Source organism: Theropithecus gelada, chromosome 1 (genome assembly GCF_003255815.1).
Source record: "Theropithecus gelada isolate Dixy chromosome 1, Tgel_1.0, whole genome shotgun sequence".
Lineage (NCBI taxonomy): Eukaryota > Metazoa > Chordata > Mammalia > Primates > Cercopithecidae > Theropithecus > Theropithecus gelada.
Window position 1 is genome coordinate 8,180,417 of NC_037668.1, and position 23,549 is coordinate 8,203,965.

A 23,549-nucleotide genomic window follows, 5' to 3' on the forward strand; every position below is an offset into this window, starting at 1 on the left:
CAAATGTGAGTGGGGTAGCTATTCTTATATCTAACAAAACAAACTTTAAAGCAACAGCAGTTAAAAGAGACAAAGAGGGACATTATATAACAGTAAAAGGCCTTGTCCAAGAGGAAAATATCACAATCCTAAACATATATGTAACTGGAGCCTAACACTGGAGCTACCAAATTTATAAAACAATTACTAATAGACTTAAGAAATGAGATAGACAGCAACATAATAATAGTGTGGGACTTCAGTACTCCACTGACAGCACTTGACAGGTCATCAAGAAAGAAAATCAACAAAGAAACAATGGATTTAAATGACACCTTGGAACGAATGGACTTAATAGATATATACAGAATATTTCATCCAACAACCACAGAATACACATTCTATTCAACAACTCATGGAACTTTCTCCAGGATAGACCATACGATAGGCCATAAGAGTCTCAAAACATTTAAGAAAATTGAAATTATATCAAGCACTCTCTCAGACCACAGTGGAATAAAAAGGGAAATCAACTCCAAAAGGAACCTTCAAAACCATGCAAATACATAGAAATTAAATAACCTGCTTCTGAATGAGCATTGGGTCAAAAACAAAATCAACGTGGAAATTAAAAAATTCTTCAAACTGAATGACAGTAATGACACAACCTATCAAAACCTCTGGGATACAGCAAAGGCGGTGCTAAGAGGAAAGTTCGTAACACCAAATGCCTATATCAAAAAGACTGAAAGAGCACTAACTGACATTCTAAGCTCACACCTCAAGGAACTAAAGAAATAAGAACAAACCAAACCCAAACCCAACAGCAGAAAAAACAAACAAAAAAAAAACAAACAAAAAAAACATGATCAGACCAGAACTAAATGAAACTGAAACACACAAAAAAATACAAAAGGTAAATGAAACAAAAAGCTGGTTCTCTGAAAAGATAAATAAAATTGATAGACCGTTAGCAAGATTAACCAAGAAAAGAAGAAAATCCAAATAACCTCATTAAGAAATGATGCAGGAGATATTATAACGGACACCACTGAAATACAAAAGATCATTCAAGGATACTATAAACACCTTCACACACATAAACTAGAAAACCTAGAAGAGATGGATAAATTCCTGGAAAAATATAACCCTCTTAGCTTAAATTAGGAAAAATTAGATACTCTGAACAGACCAATAACAAGCAGTGAGATTGATATGGTAATTAAAAAATTACTGTTTGTGACCAGCCTGACCAACATGGTGAAACCCCATCTCTACTAAAAATGCAAATTCAGCTGGGTGTGGTGGTGCATGCCTGTAATCCCAGCTACTTGGGAGGCTGAGGCAGGAGAATCGCTTGAACCCGGGAGATGGAGGTTGCAGTGAGCTGAGTTTGCACCATTGCACTCCAGCCTGGGCAACAAGAGCGAAACTGTCTCAAAAAAAAAAAAAAAAAAAGGTTACCAACAAAAAGTGTCTGGGACCAGACAGATTCACAGCAGAATTCTAGCAGATATTCAAGGAAGAATCGGTACCAATCCTTTTGACACTATTCCACAAGACAGAGAAAGAACGAACCCTCCCTAATTCATTCTATGAAGCTTGCATTACCTTAATACCAAAACCAGAAAGGACAAAACCAAAAAAGAAAACTACAGACCAATATCCTTGATGAACATAGATGCTAAAATCCTTAACAAAATATCCATCCTGGCTAACACGGTGAAACCCCGTCTCTACTAAAAATACAAAAAATTAGCTGGGCGTGGTGGCGGGCGCCTGTAGTCCCAGCTACTCTGGAGCCTGAGACTGGGAAATGGCATGAACCCAGGAGGTGGAGCTTGCAATGAGCTGAGAGGGTGCCACTGCACTCCTGGCCTGGGCGACAGAGCAAGACTCCAAAAACAAAACAAAACAAAACAAAACAAAAAACAAAAAACTAGCTAAGCAAATCCAACAACATATCAAAAAGATAATCCGCCACAATCAAGTGGGTCTCATACCAGGGATGCGGTGATGGTTTAACATATGCAAGTCAATAAATGTGATACACAACATAAACAGAATTAAAAACAAAAATCACACTATCATCTCAATAGATGCAGAAAAAGCATTTAACAAAATCCAGCATCCCTTTATGATTAAAGCTCTTGGCAAAATTGGCATATGAGGGACATAATCTCAATGTAATAAAAGCCATCTACAACAAACCCACAGCCAACATAATACCGAATGGGGAAAAGTTGAAAGCATTCCCTCTGAGAACCAGAACAAGGTAAGAATGCCCACTTTCACCACTCCTCTTCAACATAGTACTGGAAGTCCTAGCCAGAGCAGTCAGACAAGAGAAGGAAATAAAGGACATCCAAACCAGTAAAGAGGAAGTCAAACTGTCAGTGTTTGTTGACCATGTGATCATTTACCTTGAAAACCCTAAAGATTCCTCCAGAAAGCTCCTAGAAATGATAAAAGAATTCAGCAAAGTTTCTGGATACAAGATTAATGTACACAAATCAGTAGCTTTTCGATACAACAACAGCGACCAAGCAGAGAATCAAATCAAGAACTCAGCCCCTTTTCCAATAGCTGCCAAAAAATTAAAATATTTAGGAATATACCTAACGAAGGAGTCAAAAAATCTCTACAAGGAAAACTACAAAACACTGCTGAAAGAGATCATAGACGATACAACAACTGGAAACACATCCCATGCTCATGGATAAGTAGAATCAATATTGTGAAAATGACCATACTGCCAAAAGCAATCTACACATTCAGTGCAATCCCCATCAAAATACCACCATCATTCTTCACAAAATTAGAAAAAACAATTCTAAAATTCATATGGAACCAAAAAAGAGCCCGCATACCCAAAGCAAGTCTAAGCAAAAAGAATAAATCTGGAGGCATCACACCACCTGATTACAAACTATACTATAGGGCCATAGTCAACAAGACAGCATGGTACTGGTATAAAAATAGGTACATAGACCAATGGAACAGAATAGAGAACCCAGAAATAAACCCAAATACTTACAGCAAACTGATCTCCAAGAAAGCAAACAAAAACATAAAGTGGGGAAAGGACACCCTTTTCAACAAATGGGGCTGGGATAATTGGCTAGCCACATGTAGGGGAATGAAACTGGATCCTCATCTCTTACCTTATACAAAAATCAACTCAAGCTGGATTAAGGACTTAAATCTAATACCTGAAACTATAAAAATTCTAGAAGACAATACTGGAAAAACCCTTCTAGATAGTAGCTTAGGCAAGGATTTCATGACCAAGAATCCAAAAGCAAATGCAATAAAAACAAAGATAAATAGCTGAAACTTAATTAAACTAAGGATCTTTTGCACAGCAAAAGGAATAGTCAGCAGAGTAAACAGACAATCCACAAAGTGGGAGAAAATCTTCACAATCTGTACATCTGACAAAGGACTAATATCCAGAATCTACAATGAACTCAAACGAATCAGTAGGAAAAAGCAAACAATCCCATCAAAAAGTGGGCTAAGGACATGAATAGACAATTCTCAAAAGAAGATATACAAATGGCCAATAAACATGAAAAAATGCTCCCCAGCACTTTGGGAGGCTGAGGCGGGTGGATCATGAGGTCAGGAGATCGAGACCATCCTGGCTAACATGGTGAAACCCCATCTCTACTAAAAACACAAAAAAATTAGCTGAGTGTGTTGGTAGGCACCTGTAGTCCCAGCTACTACGGAGGCTGAGGCAGGAGAATGGGGTGAACCCGGGAGGCAGACCTTGCAGTGAGCTGAGATTATGCCACCGCACTCCAGTCTGGGCAACAGAGCAACAGAGCAAGACTCCGTCTCAAGAAAAAAAAGAAAAAAAGAAAAAAAAAATGTTCAACATCACTAATGATCAGGGAAATGCACATCAAGACCGCAATGTGATACCACCTTACTCTTGCAAGAATAGCCATAATCAAAAAATCAAAAAACAGTAGATGTTGGTGTAGGGAACACTTCTACATTGCTGTACATCCCCACCTACATATGGAAAACCAGTGTGGAGACTCCTTAAAGAGCTAAAAGTAGAACTACCATTTGATCCAGCAATACCACTACTGGGTATCTACCCAGTGGAAAAGGAGTCATTACATGAAAAAGATATTTGCACCCTCAGGTTTATAGCAGCACAATTGCAAAATCATGGAACCAGCGCAAATGCCCATCAATCAATGAGTGAATAAAGAAACTGTGGTGTATATATATATGATGTAATACTACTGAGCCATAAAAAGAAATGAATTAACTGCATTTGCAGCAACCTGGATGAGATTGGAGACTATTATTCTAAGTGAAGTAACTCAGGAATGGAAAACCAAACATCGTATGTTCTCACTGATATGTGGGAGCTAAGCTATGAGGACGCAAAGGCATAAAAATGATACAATGGACTTTGGGGACTTGGGGTAAAAGAGTGGGAGGGGGTCGAGGGATAGAAGACTACAAATGGGGTGCAATGTATACTGCTTGGGTGATGGGTGCACCAAAATCTCACAAAATACGACTAAAGAACTTACGTAACCAAATATCACCTGTACCCCAATAACTTATGGAAAAAAAAACCCAGAAATAAGAATAAATAAAAATGGAAAAAAATAAAAGCAATGTAAATTGCTGGTTTTAATTTAAAAAGCCCAGTTGGCTTTGAGATTTTTGATATAGGTCATTGTCATCCTTGTGCAATACTCAACAAATAGAAGTGGTTCTGGAAGTTCCAATGAGCATCTATATTTTAATCCTGGGAAACTGTGAGGCATTTGTCCCTGCATAGGCCAAGTTTTTCATCCATTCTACTGAATCACTCTATTTATTGACTCCATGAATATAGCAAATTCATCATGTCACTCAGTATTCCCTAGTTATATAACTCTCCCGTGTAAGAAATAGCATCGGTAACAGCAACAAAAACAGTAACAACACTGACGTTTTCATTACATATGGGCACTCAGAAACGAATCTGCTGAATTAAATGAATGCACTATTATCTAAGCTTAGTGCCTCTTGGAAAACATGTAAAATTGGACTCTTAGCAAGCAGTATCTAAATTCAAATATAATTAATGGTTAATTTTCCTTATATTTCATATCTCTCTACCTTAACCTCCTAAATTTTATACCTAGCTCTATTTATACTCTTTTGTTTTATTGCTAAGGTTTGAGACCTGGAAATGGCCAATTTCTCCATATTAAATGTAGATCTATTTTAATATGTTTTTCACCCACTTAACAATCTTTTTGAATGACCATTGTTGGTTTGGAAGACCAGATGACGTTCACCTCACTGCTAACTCCACTTTCTTTTTGCTTCTCTTCCCTTTGTCTTTTGCTCTTTCTCCCCAGGCATCTACCCACAAAATCTCCTGACTCCCTAGTGATTTGTTTCTTCTCATCATATTTGCTATGTTTATATCAACTTAATGTTGACAGAGGTATGTGTACTTTAGCTATCTTTATTAAGGTATGGTGCTGTGACATTCTAACTGTAAAGTGTTATCTCAGCATGAAAGAAGGCTTATGAAGAGGGAGGAATGTTCTTCAGGTTTTTTTTTTTTTTAAAAAGGCAGTGCATTTAGGCTGGGATAGAACACTGATTTCCAAGGATTTCTAACAATATGTGACATCTAGAAAGTCTATTATCTTACACACGAAATTTCAGTAGCCATCTGGGACACCAAATTACCAATGAAACAACAGACATGACACAGTAGTAAGGTGCACAGGTTTTGTAATTAAAAAAAAAGAACATGATCATGATTGATTATATTTGCTCCCAAGATTTATGTAACTGATCAAATTAAGTTAATCTTTTTTTCTCTCATGGATCAAACAGTATCTTTGATAGATGCTATATTGCAAACATTATTTTAATTTATTATTATTTTTAAAAAACCCAGATGTTAATTATTCTTCAGTGATACAAAAAAAAAAAAAGATACAGATACTATAAAGTTATGGAAGAAAAAGATTTAAAAAGAAAAATGAGAAAAAATGGTTAGCTGGAGAAAATATGCTCTCAAAAATGGAACTCTTTGCTAAGAGGCACAGATGCAATACCTTGAACCTCAGGAGAGCTTTAATTAGTCCAGCTCTTCCTTGGGCGCATGCTCAGAAGCTTTGGTGCTGTCTGTAAATTAGGGCAAGGAAATCCAGCAGGGGCCTGGGTGGGTTAAGGGGGAAGGGCAGAATCTTAAAGGGGCAATGACCATTTAAAGGAGCAATGCCTGTTAGTCTCACTGTTCTTATTGTAGGCTCCTCAACCTGTCACCACAAACTAATCCACCTTCTGTGTTCCCTGTCTCAGTTAATAGCACCTCCACTCCCCAAGTATGGCTACAATGACTAAACATGGGAGTTGTTCATGATTTCTCCCTTTTTTTGCACCTGCAAAATGTCAATTTTGCTGATTTTTACCTTAAATTTGACTTCACTTTTCCATTCCTGTTATCATTGTTCTGTTTTAAGCCCTCATTGGGTCCTGTTTGGGCCATTACAATAATGTCTTAACTGGTGTTATATGCATTTTCCACTGCTGTCAAATCATCTTTTAAAACTCACATCACTCCAACTTAAAACACTTCAGTGGTTCCCATCACCTGTAGGAAAAAGTTCCAGCCCCTTCCTGGTCTCTGTCAATGCATCCGACATCATTTCAGACACTCCCCAGATTGTACTTTCTGTTCTCACAATCATCAATTACTTCTGGCATGTAGATCCCAATAGAAGGTAAATAAACACTGAATATATAGAAGAGTTTTTGATGCACTTAAAATATATACTTTTAGGGAGTAAGATGAACTAATCTAACATCTAATTAACAATTTATTAATTGTATGTCACGTAAAATATTAATTTATATATATTTTTCACTCAAACACATCATGGTGTCAAAAAAAAAAAATCCTCAAAAGTTAAAAACATGACTCTCTTACCAATATAGAATGAATCTATGTCAAAGCTTTTATTCCATTCAATAATTGATGAGGGAACCAGCAGGATAAGCTGGTTCTAAGAGCATTTGAAGAAATTATTATTTACACACAAAAAAGAATGCTAGAGTAGGATTGCTAGATTAGATACAAAACCCGTTAATGTCCTACAGGGTAATGAAATCATAGATTATCCTTCTTATTGAACATAATCACTTACATCTCTACCACATACTAAAAAAATCTATAAGTTGACAACTCACTGCACAGTGCCTGAGCTCTTATTAATATAGTAAATAGTAAAGTCAAATGCAGGAACATTCTCCTATAGAATTAAATAATCTTGGGGCCAACTGGTTAAACAATGCTCCATTACTACATTAAAAAACACACCCACGGCTGGGCACAGTGGCTCATGCCTGTAATCCCAGCATTTTGGGAGGCCGAGGCAGGTAGATCACCTGAGGTCAGGAGTTCGAGACCAGCCTGGTCAACATGGTCTCTACTAAAAATAAAAAATTAGCCAGGCATGGTGGTGGGTGCCTGTAATCCCAGCTACTTGGGAGGTTGAGGCATGAGAATCGCTTGAACCTGGGAGGCGGAGGTTGCAGTGAGCTGAGATCGCACCACTGCACTCCAGCCTGGGTGACAGAGTGAGGCTCCATCTCAAGAAAACAAACAAACAAACAAACAAACAAACAAAAAACCCACACCCACCTCTTCTTGCTTTCTTATTATTTCCAAGTTTAGGATAATTTTTCTTAACAATGAAAGTAAAACTTCACATGAATCTTCTACGTCAGTGTTTTTGGCTTAATGATCGTCTCTTCTTGGGTCAACTAACAAAGTTTTCCAGAACACAACATCTTTAGGTCTTTCTAAGTTTTCTCAGATACAGTAGTACCCTTGGAATCTTGTGTAGGTTTTTATCCAGTTTGAAAAGGAGAGAGATATATTAGATAATTACAAACACTGGAAAAGTGCATAGTTCTGTGGATGTTAAAAATGTAGGAATAACTATCAAAATAATAATAATCTGTAGCTCTTAAAAAGAGCAAAAGAGAGAGAGGCAGTATAAAAATAACTTTAACAATCTAACAGATGGCCAGAAAGGAAAAAGAAGATGATAAACAGAAAACAAAATAAGTTGGTAGAAAGAATTTCTGATATAACGCTCCCAATAAATATAAATGGATTTAACTCATCTATTAAAAGACAGAGATGGCCGGGTGCAGTGGCTCGTACTTGTAATCCCAGTGCTTTGGGAGGCCAAGGCAGGTGGATCATAAGGTCAGGAGATCAAGACCATCCTGGCCAACATGGTGAAACCCCGTCTTTATTAAAAACACAAAAATTAGCTGAGCGTGGTGGCATGTGCCTGTAATCCCAGCTACTCAGGAGGCTGAGGCAGGAGAATCGCTTGAACCAGGGAGTCGGAGGTTGCAGTAAGCCGAGATCGTGCCACTGCACTTCAGCCTAGTGACAGAGTGAGACTCCGTCTCAAAACAATAAATAAATAAAAAATAAAAATAAAAATAAAATAAAAGACAGATACTATCAAATTGGATAGAAAAAAGAAGTCCTCCTTTCATAAACATGCTGCTATGGTCTGAATGTTAGTGTCTGTCTTAGTCTGTTTGTGCTACTCTGACCGAGTATCACTGACTTGGTAATTTATAAAGAAAATAAATGTATTTATCACAGTTCTAGAGGCTGGGAAGCCTAAGACTAAGGTGCTAGCAGGTTTTTTTGTCTGGTGGGGGCTGCACTGTCCAAAGAGGAGGAATATTATATCCTCACATGGCAGAAGGTGGAAGGGCAAACGGGACAAATTCCCTTGTCATGCCATTTTATACAGGCAGCTAATCCCATTTATGAGGGCAGAACCCTCATGAGTAATTTACTTCCCAAAGGCCACACTTCCCAATACTGTTGCATTGGAAACATCTGAATTCTGGAGAGGAACATATTCAAACGATAGCATTCTGCCCCTGCCCCCTCACCCAAATGTATGTCACATAAAAATATTTCATGTCAATAGCCCCCAAAATCTGAACTCATTCCAGCACCAACTTTATAAAGTATAAAGTTAAGAGATATGGGAACCAATGCATGGTTCATCCTGAGACAAATTCCTCCCCAGCTGTAAACCTATGAAATCAAACAAGTTATGTGCTTCCAAAACACAATAGTGTACAGGCATAGGATAGACACTGCTATTCCAAAAGGGAGAAATAGGAAAGAAGAAAGGGGTAACAGGTCCTCAGTAAGTCTAAAACCCAACAGGACAACCCTGCCTGGTTGCTTTGCTAGGAGCAGTTCCCACTTCAATTCTCACTGGTGAGGGTCACTACACACCTCCCAATACTCTTGCATTGAGAGCATCTGAATTTTGGCGGGGAAACATTCAAATGACAGCAGTGTCCCCCTAAATTACTGTTGGAACCTAATACCAAATGTGATAGTATTAAGAGGTAGGGCCCTTGAGAAGTGATTAAATCATGAGGGCTCCATCCTCATGAATGGGATTAGTGCCCTCATAAAAGACTCCGGAGAGCTCTCTTGTCCTCCTGCTGTAAGGATGTGACAAGAAGGTGACATCTTTGAAGCAGAGAGCAGTCCTTCATTAGATACCAAATCTACTGGTGCCTTGATTTTAGACTGCCCAGCCTCCAGAAATGTGAGCAATAAATTTCTATTGTTTATGAATTACCCAATCTAAGGTATTTTGTTATAGGAGCCAAAATAGGCTAAGACACATGCCTTAAGCAGTGAGAAACTTAAAGGATGAACATAAAAAGACGATATAAGAATAAAAAGATTACAAGGAAAATACAAACAATAGAAAAGGTGATGCAACAATATTGATATGAGACAAAATAAAAAAGGCCAAAAGCACTAAAAAGAGCTATTTCATCATGATAAAAAAAGATTCAATTAGTACCTTTATGAGCACGCAGAGACAGAGAACTTCATACACTCAAAAATGATATTAATTGTGGAAAATTTTGATATATTTATTAAAAATTGATATATTCAGCAGAGAAAAATTAAGTAATAATATAACTACCTGAATAAAATTAGATCAACAAGTTTGATTAATAGAGAACCTTGCACACAACAAGTGGAGAATATACGTTATTTTCAATACGTGTAAAACATTTAAAAAAAAAAAAAAAAGGGCCAGGGCTGGGCATGGTGAGTTACACCTGTAATCCCAGCACCCTGAGAGGCTGAGGTGGGTAGATCACTTGAGGTCAGGAGTTTGAGATCAACTTGGGCAATATGGCAAAAACCCATCTCTACAAAAAGTAAAAATTAGCCTTGGTGGTGTGTGCCTATAGTTCTATCTACCTGGGAGGCTGAGGTGGAAGGATCATCTGAACAGGGGAGGTTAAGGCTTCAGTGAGATGTGATCAAGTCACTGCACTCCAGCCTGGGCAACAGAGAAAGACACTGTCAAAAAAAAAAAAAAAAAAAGAAAGAAAGAAAAAAGAAAAATCACATACTAGATCACACGAAAATTACAACAATTTCCAAGATTTAATATAATCTCTGTCTACAAAGCATATAAGTTACAAACAACACTAAAAAGATGGTAAAAAAAAAAAAAAAAATAGCAACCTTTAATTGGAAACAAAAAATGCACTAAAAATAGCTCATTGGTTAAAGAGGAAATTACAATGTCATGAAATATTTAAAAGTAAAGACAAAAGTACCACATGACAAAATTTGTCGGATGGAGCAAAATCCTATAGAAAGGTAAGTACAGCCTTAAATATAATTATTTTATTTATTTATTTATTTTTGAGATGGAGTCTTACTCTGTTGCCCAGGCTGGAGTGCAATGGCACAATCTCGGCTCACTGCAACCTCCGCCTCCCAGGTTCAAGCGATTCTCCTGCCTCAGTCTCCTGAGTAGCTGGGACTATAGGCCTGTGCCACCACGTCCCGCTAATTTTTGTATTTTTAATAGAGATGGAGTTTCACCATGTTTGCCAGGCTGGACTTGAACTCCTAACCTCAGGTGATCCACCTGCCTTGGCCTCTCAAAGTGGTAGGATTACAGGCGTGAGCCACTGCGCCCAGCCCCATATAATTATTCTTAAAAAAAGAAACAATAGAAGCAAAGAAGCTACACTTTCAAGTCATGTGGCTAGTGAAAGAATTACAGAGTAACAAAAGTAAAAAAAAAAAAAAGGAAAGAATTCATATAATCTATGAAACAAAAAAGAAATAAAAAAATTCACAAAACTAATTCTTTAAAAAAATAATAAAGTAGACAAACCTCTGGCAAGACTGGTAAGATTGGAACAATAAAGATGAACACTATTCAGAATGAAAAATGGGACCTAAACACAGTTAGACCCTTATTTTTAAAAACTCCAAGAGAACAATGTGAACAAGTTTATTCCAAAAACAATTTCTAAACTAGATAAAAAAGAATAATTTCTAGAAAAAAAGCGGTTCAAGAAGCAATGCAAAGCCATACAAATATATCTAGTTATACACATCTATCTTGACCCGTATCTATACATCTGTAATAAACAGGCTCCCCCTGCAAAACAAGCTAAGTCTAGATGATTGCCAGAGAGTTTTACCAAACACTCACACTCATGTTATGAAAGCGCTATAAAATCTTACTGCCAAATCCAGACATGAGCATCAGGAAAAAAAGAAAATTATAGGCCTACTTCGCTAGTCACAGATGTAAAGTCCCTAGACAAAACACTAGCAAATTAAATTTGGCAATAAATAGCAATATCATGAGCAAGTATTAATAGGATTTATTCCAGTAAAGTTCAATATAAAAAAAAACTATTACCATAATGTACCCGATTATCAGATTCAAGAAGAAAAACAATAGGATCATGTCAATAAATGCAAAAAGCACTTGTCAAACTTCAGCATTTATTAACAATGAAGATTCGTAGGAAACAGCCAAAGAAGGAAACTTTTTAACTATTAGTAGTACCTACACAGAAAACGTTTCCTTGAGAAAAAAATCTTAGAGTTTATAGTTTACAGTTTCCAACCTACTGATAAATTCAGTTACAGTGAGCATTCATTTAATTGCTAAAATAAGAAAGCAGTTGACCAGTAAAGCCTAGCTACCAATACGCTGCAACAGACATCACAATTAACGGAAATTTTTGGAAGCATAAGAAGGATGCTGGCAGGTCAAGGACATTAGTTGGTCGCCATTTCTATTCAATGTTAAACTAGGAGTCATGGTCTAGACAATGGAATACTATGCAGCTGTTAAAAAAGACAACACATAATAAACAAAAAAGAAAATGAGGTTAGGGAGTGTGGGCATGAGGGGACTAACGCGTCCCCCATGAGGGGACACCAGCGTCCCTTGGCCCTGCCACCCTTTTTTTTTTTTTTAACTTCCACCTGACAAACTGCCATTTATCCTTTAAGTACCTTGGCAGGCATCACCTGCTGCCCCACAGATTAATCCTTCGTCTTTTGCACTTCCTTTGTACCTCGTGCGTACTTCTATAAGCAAATGTATCTGGCGGATTTACAAGAATTTGCTTACCTACCAGTGTACTTAATCCATGGCTAGCACGGAGTAGGACTGGAAAGAAATGCTGCACAGACAGCACTTTTCCCTGAAGGCTCTAGGGCTCCCCGAGCCCCTGCATTAAACTGGTTTGGGCAAAAGGACAGGCATAGCTGAGAGCCGCGAGGCCGCCGGCCAGCTGCGGGGTCCCCTGTAGGCAGAGCCCTGAGTCACACGCGGACGCGGTCCGGGCGTTTCTTCTCAGGCCCTCAGCCCGGCCCACTTCCTCTTTCCTCACTTTAGAGGGAATACAGCGATCCCTCTCAAAACAAAACACACACCAAAACACCATTTTTTTTTTTTTAAACAGGAAGTCCAGAGGCCCGGGTCCAGGGCATCCAGCCCCGGATCTCGAACGCCCTCCTCGCCCCTCGCCCCGCGTCGCCCGGCTCCGCTCCCCGCCCCGCGTCCACCGCTGGAGCCTGACAGCCCCGCCACCCGCGCAGGCGCCCCGCCCCGGCCCGCCCCGGCCCCGCCGCCCGCGCTCCCATCCCCGCCCCGGCGGGTCAGAGCCGGTGCCGGGCGCCCAGGGGTTGCCGCGCCGGGCGGGAGGGCCGCGCCTGAGCGGGCGGCGGGGTGGCGGGGTTCCTGCGCGCGGCCAGCCATGGAGGTGGAGGAGGCGTTCCAGGCGGTGGGGGAGATGGGCATTTACCAGATGTACTTGTGCTTCCTGCTGGCCGTGCTGCTGCAGGTAAGTCCCCGCGGCCCCGCAGCCGCACTTCCCTCTTCAGGGCCGCCCGGCCCAGGGCTAGGCGTCCGCTCCTGGACCGCCGGGGCCGAAGCCGAGGCTCTGCAAACACCGAGGTATGGCGAGCGTCGGGGTGGGGCAGGGGCGAGGCGCCGCGCGGTGGCCTGGGCCCGGCCCGCAGCGTCAAGGTCGCCGGCCGGCCTCAGAGTCTCTTGGGTTCAGCCGGGCCCTCCACCCCGCCGCCTTGAGTGCTGGAAGGAGCGTGTTGGGGGAGGTTCCTCAGCTGCTATGCTGGTTAAAGAGGGATGCAAAATTGTGTTACCTGCCCTACGCTGTTGCCTGTAACATGCTGCAGATATGAAGGGAATTGTTACCCTACCTGCGGCACTGTCACCTTGGAATCTAGGACACAGTCTTGATAACCTGCAGACAAAAGGTTGTGTCTAGGATCGCCTCCCTCTGCGCTGGGTATCCTCTTCCTCTTTTCCTGGGCTTGAGGGGACTTACTCTTCCAGGGGCTTTCAAAGCCTAGAATTTATTTCCCTCTGATTTAAGTTCTGCTGGCTCGTTCGGCCCTGCGCCAGCCTTGGGCTGAGACTCCTGTAAGCCGAATAGTGCCATCTACCATGTGTGGTTATCAAATGGAATCACTTCTTCATTATAAAGAATTCTGAGAACCTGCTGTACACCCCAGCCTGAAAATATCGATTCCATATGCGAAAGGTCACTACAGATTAACTGCGCCAGGCAAGGGTTAGTCCTTCACCAACTTAAATGGCTCATTTGACATTAGTCCGCTTCTCTCAATATGCCAAAGGCATTTCATTCACAAATCCTTTCTTAGTATTTGCTGTGAGCCAGCCATTTTACTCTTTCCTTCAGTCAACACGTTTAATACGGGCTAGGATGTGCTGAACATAGGGATGCCATGGTGGACAAATCATTCACTGCCTTCCGGAGCTTGCATTCCAGTGGCTGCGGGTGGGGCAGGCAGACAGTTAAGTAATTTAGTTAACATGTGATGATAGTTATTCTGCAGGAAGTGCAGAGTGGTCATGGAGATAGCCACCAGTCCACAAGTTGCTTAAAGCTTGCATATGGCAGTGGTTCAACAGGAAGATGGGGGAAGGAAGGGGTTGACTTCTTGATTAAAATGTTTGGAAGTTCAGTTGATTTCATCATCAGCCGGAAACGAACGGTTCAAATGATGGAGTCAGTTCTTTGTCTAGCAGAACAGTTCCCAGCTGACGAATATGCAGTATTCTGAAGTTCTTTTAAGCTCGTTGTTCTAGCTTTAAACAAGCTTTCCCGAGGGAGAAAAAACGTTCAAGCTAGATAAGAGTATTTAATACAGAGAAAGTAGAATTGCAACCATGATGCCTGATCTTTATTTATAACTTTCTTTGAGAAAACCCATTTTCTGTTCCCGCCATGAATTCCAGGAACCTACTTCCTTTCTTGAACAATCCCAGTTCCCCAATTCTCTATCCCTACCCTTCACTTCCTGTTATCATTTTCTTATTTGCCTAGCCAAGTATCCACTAACTTGGAGTAAGTTTGTCTTCAGTGGAGTGAGGTTCTAAAAAGGCCAGTGTTCTGGGTTTAGGACATGTTAAGTTTCTCTGACTTATTTATGGTTGACCCAGTTAGAGTTTGCTATCAAAAAGTTCCAAACCCATGTCCATGACCGTTCACTAGACCTTGGCTGATTTATGGTCAGTATTTGCTGTACAAGGACCAGGTCTCAGAGTGTTGGGGATGAGTGACTGGTTGTTTATCTCGTAGCTGTGGGTGGGGAGATGCCCTGTAGCTGTGCCTATACCGGTGGAGGAGATGCCAGCCTAGGCAAAAGTGAATCCTTCACATGCTACATGTTTTTAAGGACTCAGTTACCCCATTGAGATACACAATCCAGGTGGTTGTAGAGCCACCCAGGGCTATCCTGGGTATGAGAGTGGATATCCCTAAAGACCTCTCTACCAGGTCTGTTGTTGGAGATGTTTTGGGTTAGGGCAGCTGGTCTGTGGGGTAGGAGTACTGTGGAGTCCCATTGCTCAGTTGTATCACAGGTGATTTCATCATTCTTGGGGGTGAGATTTTGCTTCCCCCAGCAGAGTAAGAAGCCCTTTTTACACAGTTACCTTAAATGAAAGGGGGTTTGTCTGCTTTTAAAATCAAAGGAGTTTTTGTACCATTGCCCAAGCAAGGGGCAGACCAACAACACAGCAAGAAGACCAGAGAGAGGGAGCCTCTGCTCCAGTGGGAGCCTTCTCCCTATCTGCTATTTGGTAATGATTAACGCCAGTTGAGAGGCACAAAACCAGAAGGACAGAGGTGGAAACTTTACAGGCCTTTTAACATTTTCCTTCTTCTGGGACCATTATTATTATTTTTAAAAATGATTTTCCGTTTACTCCAAACACATCCATGTTCAAACTAGGAGGACAAAACCACATAGCAATGCCAATTCTAAAGGGTTTTTGGTTAACTGTTTTCTTGAATTATTGGTACCATCATGTACATCATTAAAAGTTACCTCACTATCCAGTTTCCTTTGGCTAGGAGACTTGCCTTCATACTCCTCACAAACACAACTTTTGGAATCTCAGTAGCGTTCAACTAGGATATAACTAAAGAACAGATGCAGATTTTGCAGATTTTTCCTCAGCATAAGATGCAAATGCCCTGAAAATGGTGATATGTGGTATTAATGTACGTAAACAAAAAGTGAAGGGAAAAAGATTGCCTATGTAAAAATGGTTGATTTATGAATAAGCAATAAGCTTTACAGTTAGAAACATTCTTACCATCAAAATGTACTTGCTGTTCCTAGGATCAGAGCTAGCCGTGATATTTAAATAGGAATAATTCTATTTAGTGTATTACTGTTTCTCTTCTGATGGTCATTCCGAGTTGCTGCCATCATCACTATTTTGTGTTTGTGTATGTGTTTGCTTGTTGTCTAGGCTCTCTGGAGGAGGAAGGTTGAAATACAATTCATTGTTTCTTGATTTCTTTAGACGTGAAATGAAAATGGACCTTACTTCTTTGTTCTAAGCCAGAGGCTCCTGCTTTGTCATTTTCCTCAAAATCATGAATCATACATTGTAGTATAATTTGTGCAGAATTTAAAACCCCCATTTACTATCAGGAACATGTAATCTATAACAAGCATTCGCCAGCAAAATTGTGATGCTGTGCTATGAATCTCATGTTAGATTCTGGTGTTCAAGAATGCATTATTTTTATATAAACTCTTAATAACCTGATTTTTTAGATCCTGGAATGACCAGTACATTAACATTATCCATGCAATAAATAGCTTTTCACGGCATTTTAGAAAGTGGAATGATTGCAGAAGAGGAAACTGTAATGGTTAACACACGAAAAGATGTTTTAAGTTCAGTGGTCATCTGGGACAGGCATATTAAAATGGCTATGAAATACCATTTCACACTTACCATATTAGCAAACATTAAACAATCTAACAGTACGAGTGTGATGAAATGAGAAATAGAAACTATACCCCATTTAGAGAACAAGTTGGCACCATCTAGTAGAATTAAAACCTAGCATTGAACTCGTAGGTACATATCCTACATCGTCCCTTGAGCATGTGCATAGGGAGATATGTGTAAGATGTTTACTGCAACACTGTCTATTATAACAAAAGTTAGAACCACCTGACTTTCAAAACAGGACTGGATAAGATGTGGTATAAATCTAATAGAATACAACATCTGAAATAAATGAACTAGATCTGTATACGACTGTATGCAGAAATTTCTAAAACACAATGTTAAGTGAAAAAAAGCAGAACAGTACATACCATGTGACACATATTCTTAATACAAATTTTAAAAACACACAAACCAATACTATATTTGTTTCATAAATATATATAAACAGTGTAGAAATATAAGAACACGGAGTAGAAAGATCCACACCCAATTCATGAGATTGGTTGCCTCTTGGGAAGGAAGGGAAGGGGTGGGCTTAGGGGAGGGTACAAAGGAGATTGCATCTGTTATCATTTGTTGATTGTGATAGTAGTTTCATGAATCTTGGTTTTTGCTTTTCCATATTAAATATTTTTAAGTGAAAAGATGGTAAAGGGAAGAAGATATGCATATCTAGGAGAGAATACTATAGTTTGCTGTATGAGAATAACGGTTCATTCTTTTTTTAAAATCAATATTTCTTTGATCAATTATGGCTGTGAATTGTGGTCCTTTAAGCACAGGAGGGTGGGGTAGAGTGAGTTTTATTCAGCCTGTTTTGTTAAACTTCGTGTAGAATGCTATCACAACTTACCTCCCCTGTCTGCTTATACGTGGCACCATGTCCCTCCCTCCACGAGAAATTCTTAGGTTTGGTGAGATATGACTGAGATCATAGCTGGTTCTTCTAACCTCCCTGGCATAAGCAAGTGATAAAGTTCACACCGTAAGCATTAGTGAAGCCCTTGTTCAGTTATAAAGACCAGCTGTCATCCCCAGGGTGTTCTCACCATCACTGAGGTTTCAGCCATGGTGAGAACCTATGGTCTTAGTAAGACCCTCTCATGACTCCAAAACATGTGGCCATTTACCAGGGCTCTCTGCCAGTTTGAGCAAGTTTTATGCTGCTCCTACTGTCAAATTTTATTTCTATCAGCCCTCACACAGTGGCCTGGAGGTTGGGTCTCCTGAGGGTTTATGGTGATCTGGGAACTTATGCCTTTCACCAGTTTAGGTGGGTGGGGCAAAGAGACACACACAGTAGTTTGGTCAAAGAAACCAAAGCCACACTGGCCCCCACACCCTCAGGAAAACTGTTGTTGTCCATAGACAGACACTGCCCCCTAGTGTAAAGCGGATAAACTTGCTGATCTGTCAGACAGATTTTCATCCAGGGAGGTTGTAGAGATACAGGAGGCCTCCAAAAGGGTTAAGGAGCTCCTTTGGGCCTGGATGTCTCAAGAATTAGGACATTCCATGGGAAGCAACTAGCCTGATGCCTCTGCAGCACCCAACCCCCCCGCCGAATGCCTTCCAAGGCCATCCATGGCTGTTTGACTTGTGCCTTGACAGTGAAGGTATTATTTCCCAAGATAGCACAAAAAAAGTCATTAAAGTCACGAAGACGGGCAATGTGAATATGGCAGAAAGAACACTAGGCTTGAATGCTGTGCTACTCTGCTGCAAGATGGCATTATTAGGCAATTGTTGTTAGGCAAATGACCCCTCAGTCTCTACTGTGCGCTTGGAAATGACTGGATCACGAAAGTTTAATTTGTTTTGCAAGTTTAGGATTTCTCAGAGTTTCCCAATGCCCGGCAATTAATTGGCCTTGTGGCAGTGTTGACCCTAGGTTTCAGAATACTGGCTTAGTTCATCACCACAGGTAGAAGTTGCCTTAGAAGAAAAGGACTCTCAAATCCGAAGATGCTCACAGCTCAGGACTCTCCTCTCTGACTTCTTTGACCAAACACTCATAGGAACTGATATCTGCCTTCATCGGACACAATACAGTACTCAACAAATGGCATATGGTGATTGTAGAATAAAGAGAAAATATAGAAATTAATACAAATCACTAGTGATTCTACCACCCTAAAGTAAAGCATGCTCACATTTTGGTGTATAGCCTTCCAGACTCTTTATTATATAAATACGGTATATCCATCTTTTTTGCAGAAATGTGTATTGTAAGTGGATTTTTGTCTCTCAGCAATGTTGTGAATGCCTTGTTATGCACGTAAAGGAATGGCTACGTATTTTTTAGTGGCTGTAATATGGTATTTCAATATATGGCCATACTGTAATTTGCTATTCCGTTCTCTTGTGTTGCAAATGTTATGCTTCCTCTTTTTCAAGTTCACAAACCCACACAGCCCATGGTATTAGTTCTTTCTTCTGTTCTGACCTTTACTTCTTGCCAGGTGATTGTTTATCCCTCTTCTCAAGACCAGACTTCTCCTGACTCCATTCGTCTAGTTCTACCTAGATACTTTTTGTCCCAACTTCATGGATAAAATAGAGGTTAGTTGGTGTAAATTTTCTAAACATCGTTTCCTTTTACTTCAAAATTTTTTTCATCCTCACCTATCTTAAATACTTTTTCTGTTAGGGAACATGTCCAAGAGGAAGACATGTTTCTGCCCTCTTTCTAGGGATATCTTTTCACTTTTATTTTTGATTCTGTGTAATCCATCAGTTATTTCTAATCCTCTCTTTCTGCATTCTCTGCAGAATACCCTGCATGGTAGATATATGGAAATTGTATTAAATACCATTAACTATTAATAAAGTGAGAGAGTTATGCCCTTCTCAAGCCTTCTTTAGTCCTGTTTATCTAAGGAGAAAGTCTCATTTGCTGTTAGCACTTCGAAAAACATTTCCATATATTTCTGTTTTAACAAAGGGAATGAGCTAGAATGAAAGAATTAGAGGAGCTTCAAACATTATCTAGTTGGAACTTAACATTATTCTGTTTTATTGTATTTATTCATTTTCTTTTAAAACTTCTTTTAAAATTATGAGACATTTCTGATGGAAAAATACAGAGTAATAGCACAAACACACATGTACTTACTTCCAGATTTAATAAATGCAGATATTTTGCCATATTTTGTTTAATGTTGTGTCAGTCATAGTTCTACTGGAGAAGCAGGATCCCTAGGATGAAGATGTGTGTGTGTGTGTGCATGTGTGTTTATGTAGGGTTATATATGTATAATCGATGCATCATTCATTATGGAGATTTGACTGTATACTGTTGCGGGAGCTGGTACAGCAGTCTCTGTAAGGCTGTTGTCTTTGTGTGTGATGTTGGAGCTTGAAGTCTGCAGGGCAGGCGGTCAAGAAAGGAAGATATGATGGAGCCCATCAGAAGTGACTGGAATCTGTGTCATTCTCCCTGCCTCCAACCTTGATGAAGTGGCTGCCTTTCCTCATAGAATTAAACATGTACCTGGGCAAGGAGTCAGAGCAGCTGAAGGAGGATCCACGGGAAGGTGGAGCGGTTACAGCTTCGTGACTGTGCCACGCCAATGAGGTGGACGAGCACGTAAGTGGTAAGCTGTGTGAGGCACGAAGGCACCTGCCCCAGCCTGGGCATAAAATGCAAAAACAGCTGCTCCTTCACTTTCACCCCTCTCCTAAATCTAGCCTGAAAATATCTCCTGTGGCCCACCTTAAATAAAAACATACTAGCTAACACTTGACGTTCTAACATTGTGCATATTTTTGTAGTTTCACCTGCCAAGTGATGTCTGTATTGATATAAAATTCTATTTTATGTTAATTTACTGAAATTAAAACATTTGAATTGATTTTAAAGATGACTATTGAGTAAATAGTAGCAGACAGAAAATGGGCATGTGAAAACTTGCAAGGGGTACTCAGATGACTGAAGTTAGGGAAAAGCTGAGCTAGCCATATAATTCTTCCCAGTTATGTAAAGATATATTCTTTACTTTCCTGACTCTGATCAGGCTATTGCTTTTACCAAATAATTTCTTTTCCTGAGTTCTGTTTTCATTAACTCCTTAGCAGCCTTTACTACCTGCTCAAGTATCACATTAACAACCTTTTCCTGATTCTCCTAGGTGGAATTCACATCTCCATTCTTTGTGCTCTCATGAACTTCATTTCCACTATGGCTAATACAGCATTCCTCACAGTCCGCCTTACATTCATAGCTTTGGATATACAGTCATGCACCACATAACGATGTTTCTGTCAATGACAGCGTATGCAACACTGGGCCCATAAGAGCATAATGGAGCTGAAAAATTCCTATGGCCTAGTATTTCCTATGCTATGTTTTTAATTGTTATTTTAGAGTGTACTCCTCCTACCTATAAAAAAAAAAAAGTTAACTGTAAACCAGCCTCAGGCAGATTCTTCGGGAGACAGTCCAGAAGAAGGCATGGTGTGATAGGAGATGAGGGTTCCATGTCTTCAGATGTTGTTTTCCTGAAGACCTTCCATTGGGACAAGATGTGGAGGTAGAGATGGTGGTATTGATCCTGACTCTGCGTAGGTCTAGGCTAATGTGTGTGTGTCTTAGGTTTTAACAAATAAGTTCAAAAAATTTAAAAAAAATAGAAATAAGCTTATAGAATAAGGATATAAAGAAAAAATATTTTTGTACAGCTATATAATGTGTTTGTGTTTTTAGCTGTGTTACTACAAGAGTCAAAAGTTAAAAAAATTTTAAGTTTAAAATGTAGAAAAGCTACAGTAAGTTTAATTATTATTGAAGAAATAATTTAAAAAATAAATTTAGCCCAATTGTACGTTGTTTATAAAGTCTACAGTAGTGTCCTAGGCCTTCACATCCATTCACTCCTCATTCACTGATTCACACAGGGCAGCTTCCAGTCCTGCAGGCTCCATTCATGGTAAGTGTCCCATACAGGTGTACCATTTAAAAAATCTTTAATTGTGTATTTTCTCTATTAGGTATGTTTAGAAATACAAATATTCACCACTGTGTTGTAGTTGCCAACAATATTCAGTACAGTAACATGCCTTACAGATTTGTAGCCTAGGAGGAATAGGCTATGCCATATAGCCTAGGTGTGTGGGAGGTTATAGATAGGTTTGGGTAAGTGCACTCTGACGTTTGCACAATGATGGACTTGCCTAACGACACATTTCTCAGAACATATCCCAGTTGTTGAGTGATGTATTGACACATGACTGTTTGTTGTCCTCACTTGAATGTATGTGCCTTGAAGGAAAGGACTACTTTTTATCCATTTTACCATCTGAGGTGTATAACATACTGTGTTGCAAAGTTTTGGTGCTTGTTACAAGTTTGTTTTTTAAAAATTAAACCATTGAAGAAGAAGGGATGGTTAGCTGGTGGTGTTACCATTTTACTTGAAAAAGAGAGAGAAGGCTGGGCGCGATGGCTCACGCCTATAATCCCAGCACTTTGGGAGGCTGAGGCAGGTGGATCACGAGGTCAGGAGTTCAAGACCAGTCTGGCCAAGATGGTGAAACCCTGTCTCTACTAAAAACACAAAAATTAGCTGGCTGTGGTGATGGGCGTCTGTAATCCCAACTGCTTGGTAGGCTGAGGCAGAGAATTGCTTGAACTTGGGAGGCAGAGGTTGTAGTGAGCCAAGATTGCACCACTGTACTCCAGTCTGGGTGACAGAGTGAGACTCCATCTAAAAAAAAAAAAAGAGAGAGAGAGAGAGAGAGAGAGAGAGAAACAGATGCAGATTAAATAATTTGTCCAGAATTTTTTTTAAATTTATTTTTAAATCGAGGTGGAGTCTTACTATGTTGCCCAGGGTGGTCTTGAACTCCTAGACTCAAGTGATCCTCCTGCCTTGGCTCTCTAAAATGCTGGGATTATAGGCATGAGCCATTGCACCTGGCCTAGTCTTAATTAGTGATTGGAACAAAAATTAGGTAACAGAGTTACTAGTTGTTTTTCATCTTTTTTTTTTTTTTTTGGTTATACCATTATGCAAGGAGTTAGTTAAAAAATGTATTTGATAGACTATATATATTTGTTATATATATGAGATAGACTTTTATGTATATAGCAGTGTGTTGGGTTCTTTAGAGGGAAATAGCAGTATAAGTTAGAGTTTCTTTCCTTCAGGAGATGACACATCATTGAAAGTTAGAGTTGAACTATATCTACACATTATATAATGATACAAAGCAGTATTTCCCCAGTAAATAGTACAGCCAACTAATGCTTTAGAAATTAAGAGAGGAGACGGTGTAGTCTAGAGTGATTTGTTGAAGCCGTCAGAGAGATATCTGAACTTGAGCTGAACTTTGAAGCTTGGATTTAGGGAGAAATGGGAAGGTCATTTCAGGTAGAAAAACATAAAATTGGAATAAGTGTGGAAGAGGGAATAACTTATGCCCTTGCTACACAGAGTGTGGTTGTTGGTTGTTGCAGCTTGTTGGAAATGCAGACTCTTAGCGCCACACAGACTTAGGGAGTCACATTAAATTTAGGAAGCACTATTGTATACTATTAGTACAGTGCTGTGCCATTCACTGTTGACTATGGAAGAATCCCACTTGACACTGAAGATAGGTGAATTCGATATTAATGACTTGGATAAAGATGTACCATTAGTGTCTGGTCTTAACTGGAAGAAAACGAAACTTAGAGAGGTTTGGATTTGCTCAAGGTTTAATTAGAGCTGGGATTCAGACTCGGGATAACAGATTCTACTGCCTTCACACCACACAATGAATAAGTCATGTTGGGGGAATTGAATAGGCTGGTAGAGGAAGCTTGAATGCAGATTAGTTAGCACCTGGACCATGTGGTGGAGGATCTGGAATGCTAGAAAACTTATTATTTATCCATTAATA

General features: G+C 39.7%; 1 protein-coding gene and 1 long non-coding RNA gene across 3 annotated transcripts in view; one reads left to right on the top strand and one right to left on the bottom strand.

Moving 5' to 3' along the window:
* The window catches only part of LOC112613146, a 55,205-nt gene extending 41,440 nt beyond the window's left edge, over positions 1–13,765 (bottom strand). Inside the window, exon 1 of the long non-coding RNA XR_003116922.1 lies at positions 13,586–13,765. This is a non-coding gene — a long non-coding RNA (uncharacterized LOC112613146). The remainder of the gene's footprint in view (positions 1–13,585) is intronic.
* Positions 12,999–23,549, top strand: part of SLC22A15 (solute carrier family 22 member 15) — an 87,577-nt gene continuing 77,026 nt past the window's right edge. The window contains exon 1 of one of the 2 annotated variants that reach the window (XM_025368379.1): positions 12,999–13,209. In XM_025368379.1, coding sequence (XP_025224164.1) covers positions 13,123–13,209 — 87 coding nt within the window. In that variant the 5' untranslated portion in view covers positions 12,999–13,122. The remainder of the gene's footprint in view (positions 13,210–23,549) is intronic. The other variant, XM_025368386.1, reaches the window with a different exon arrangement.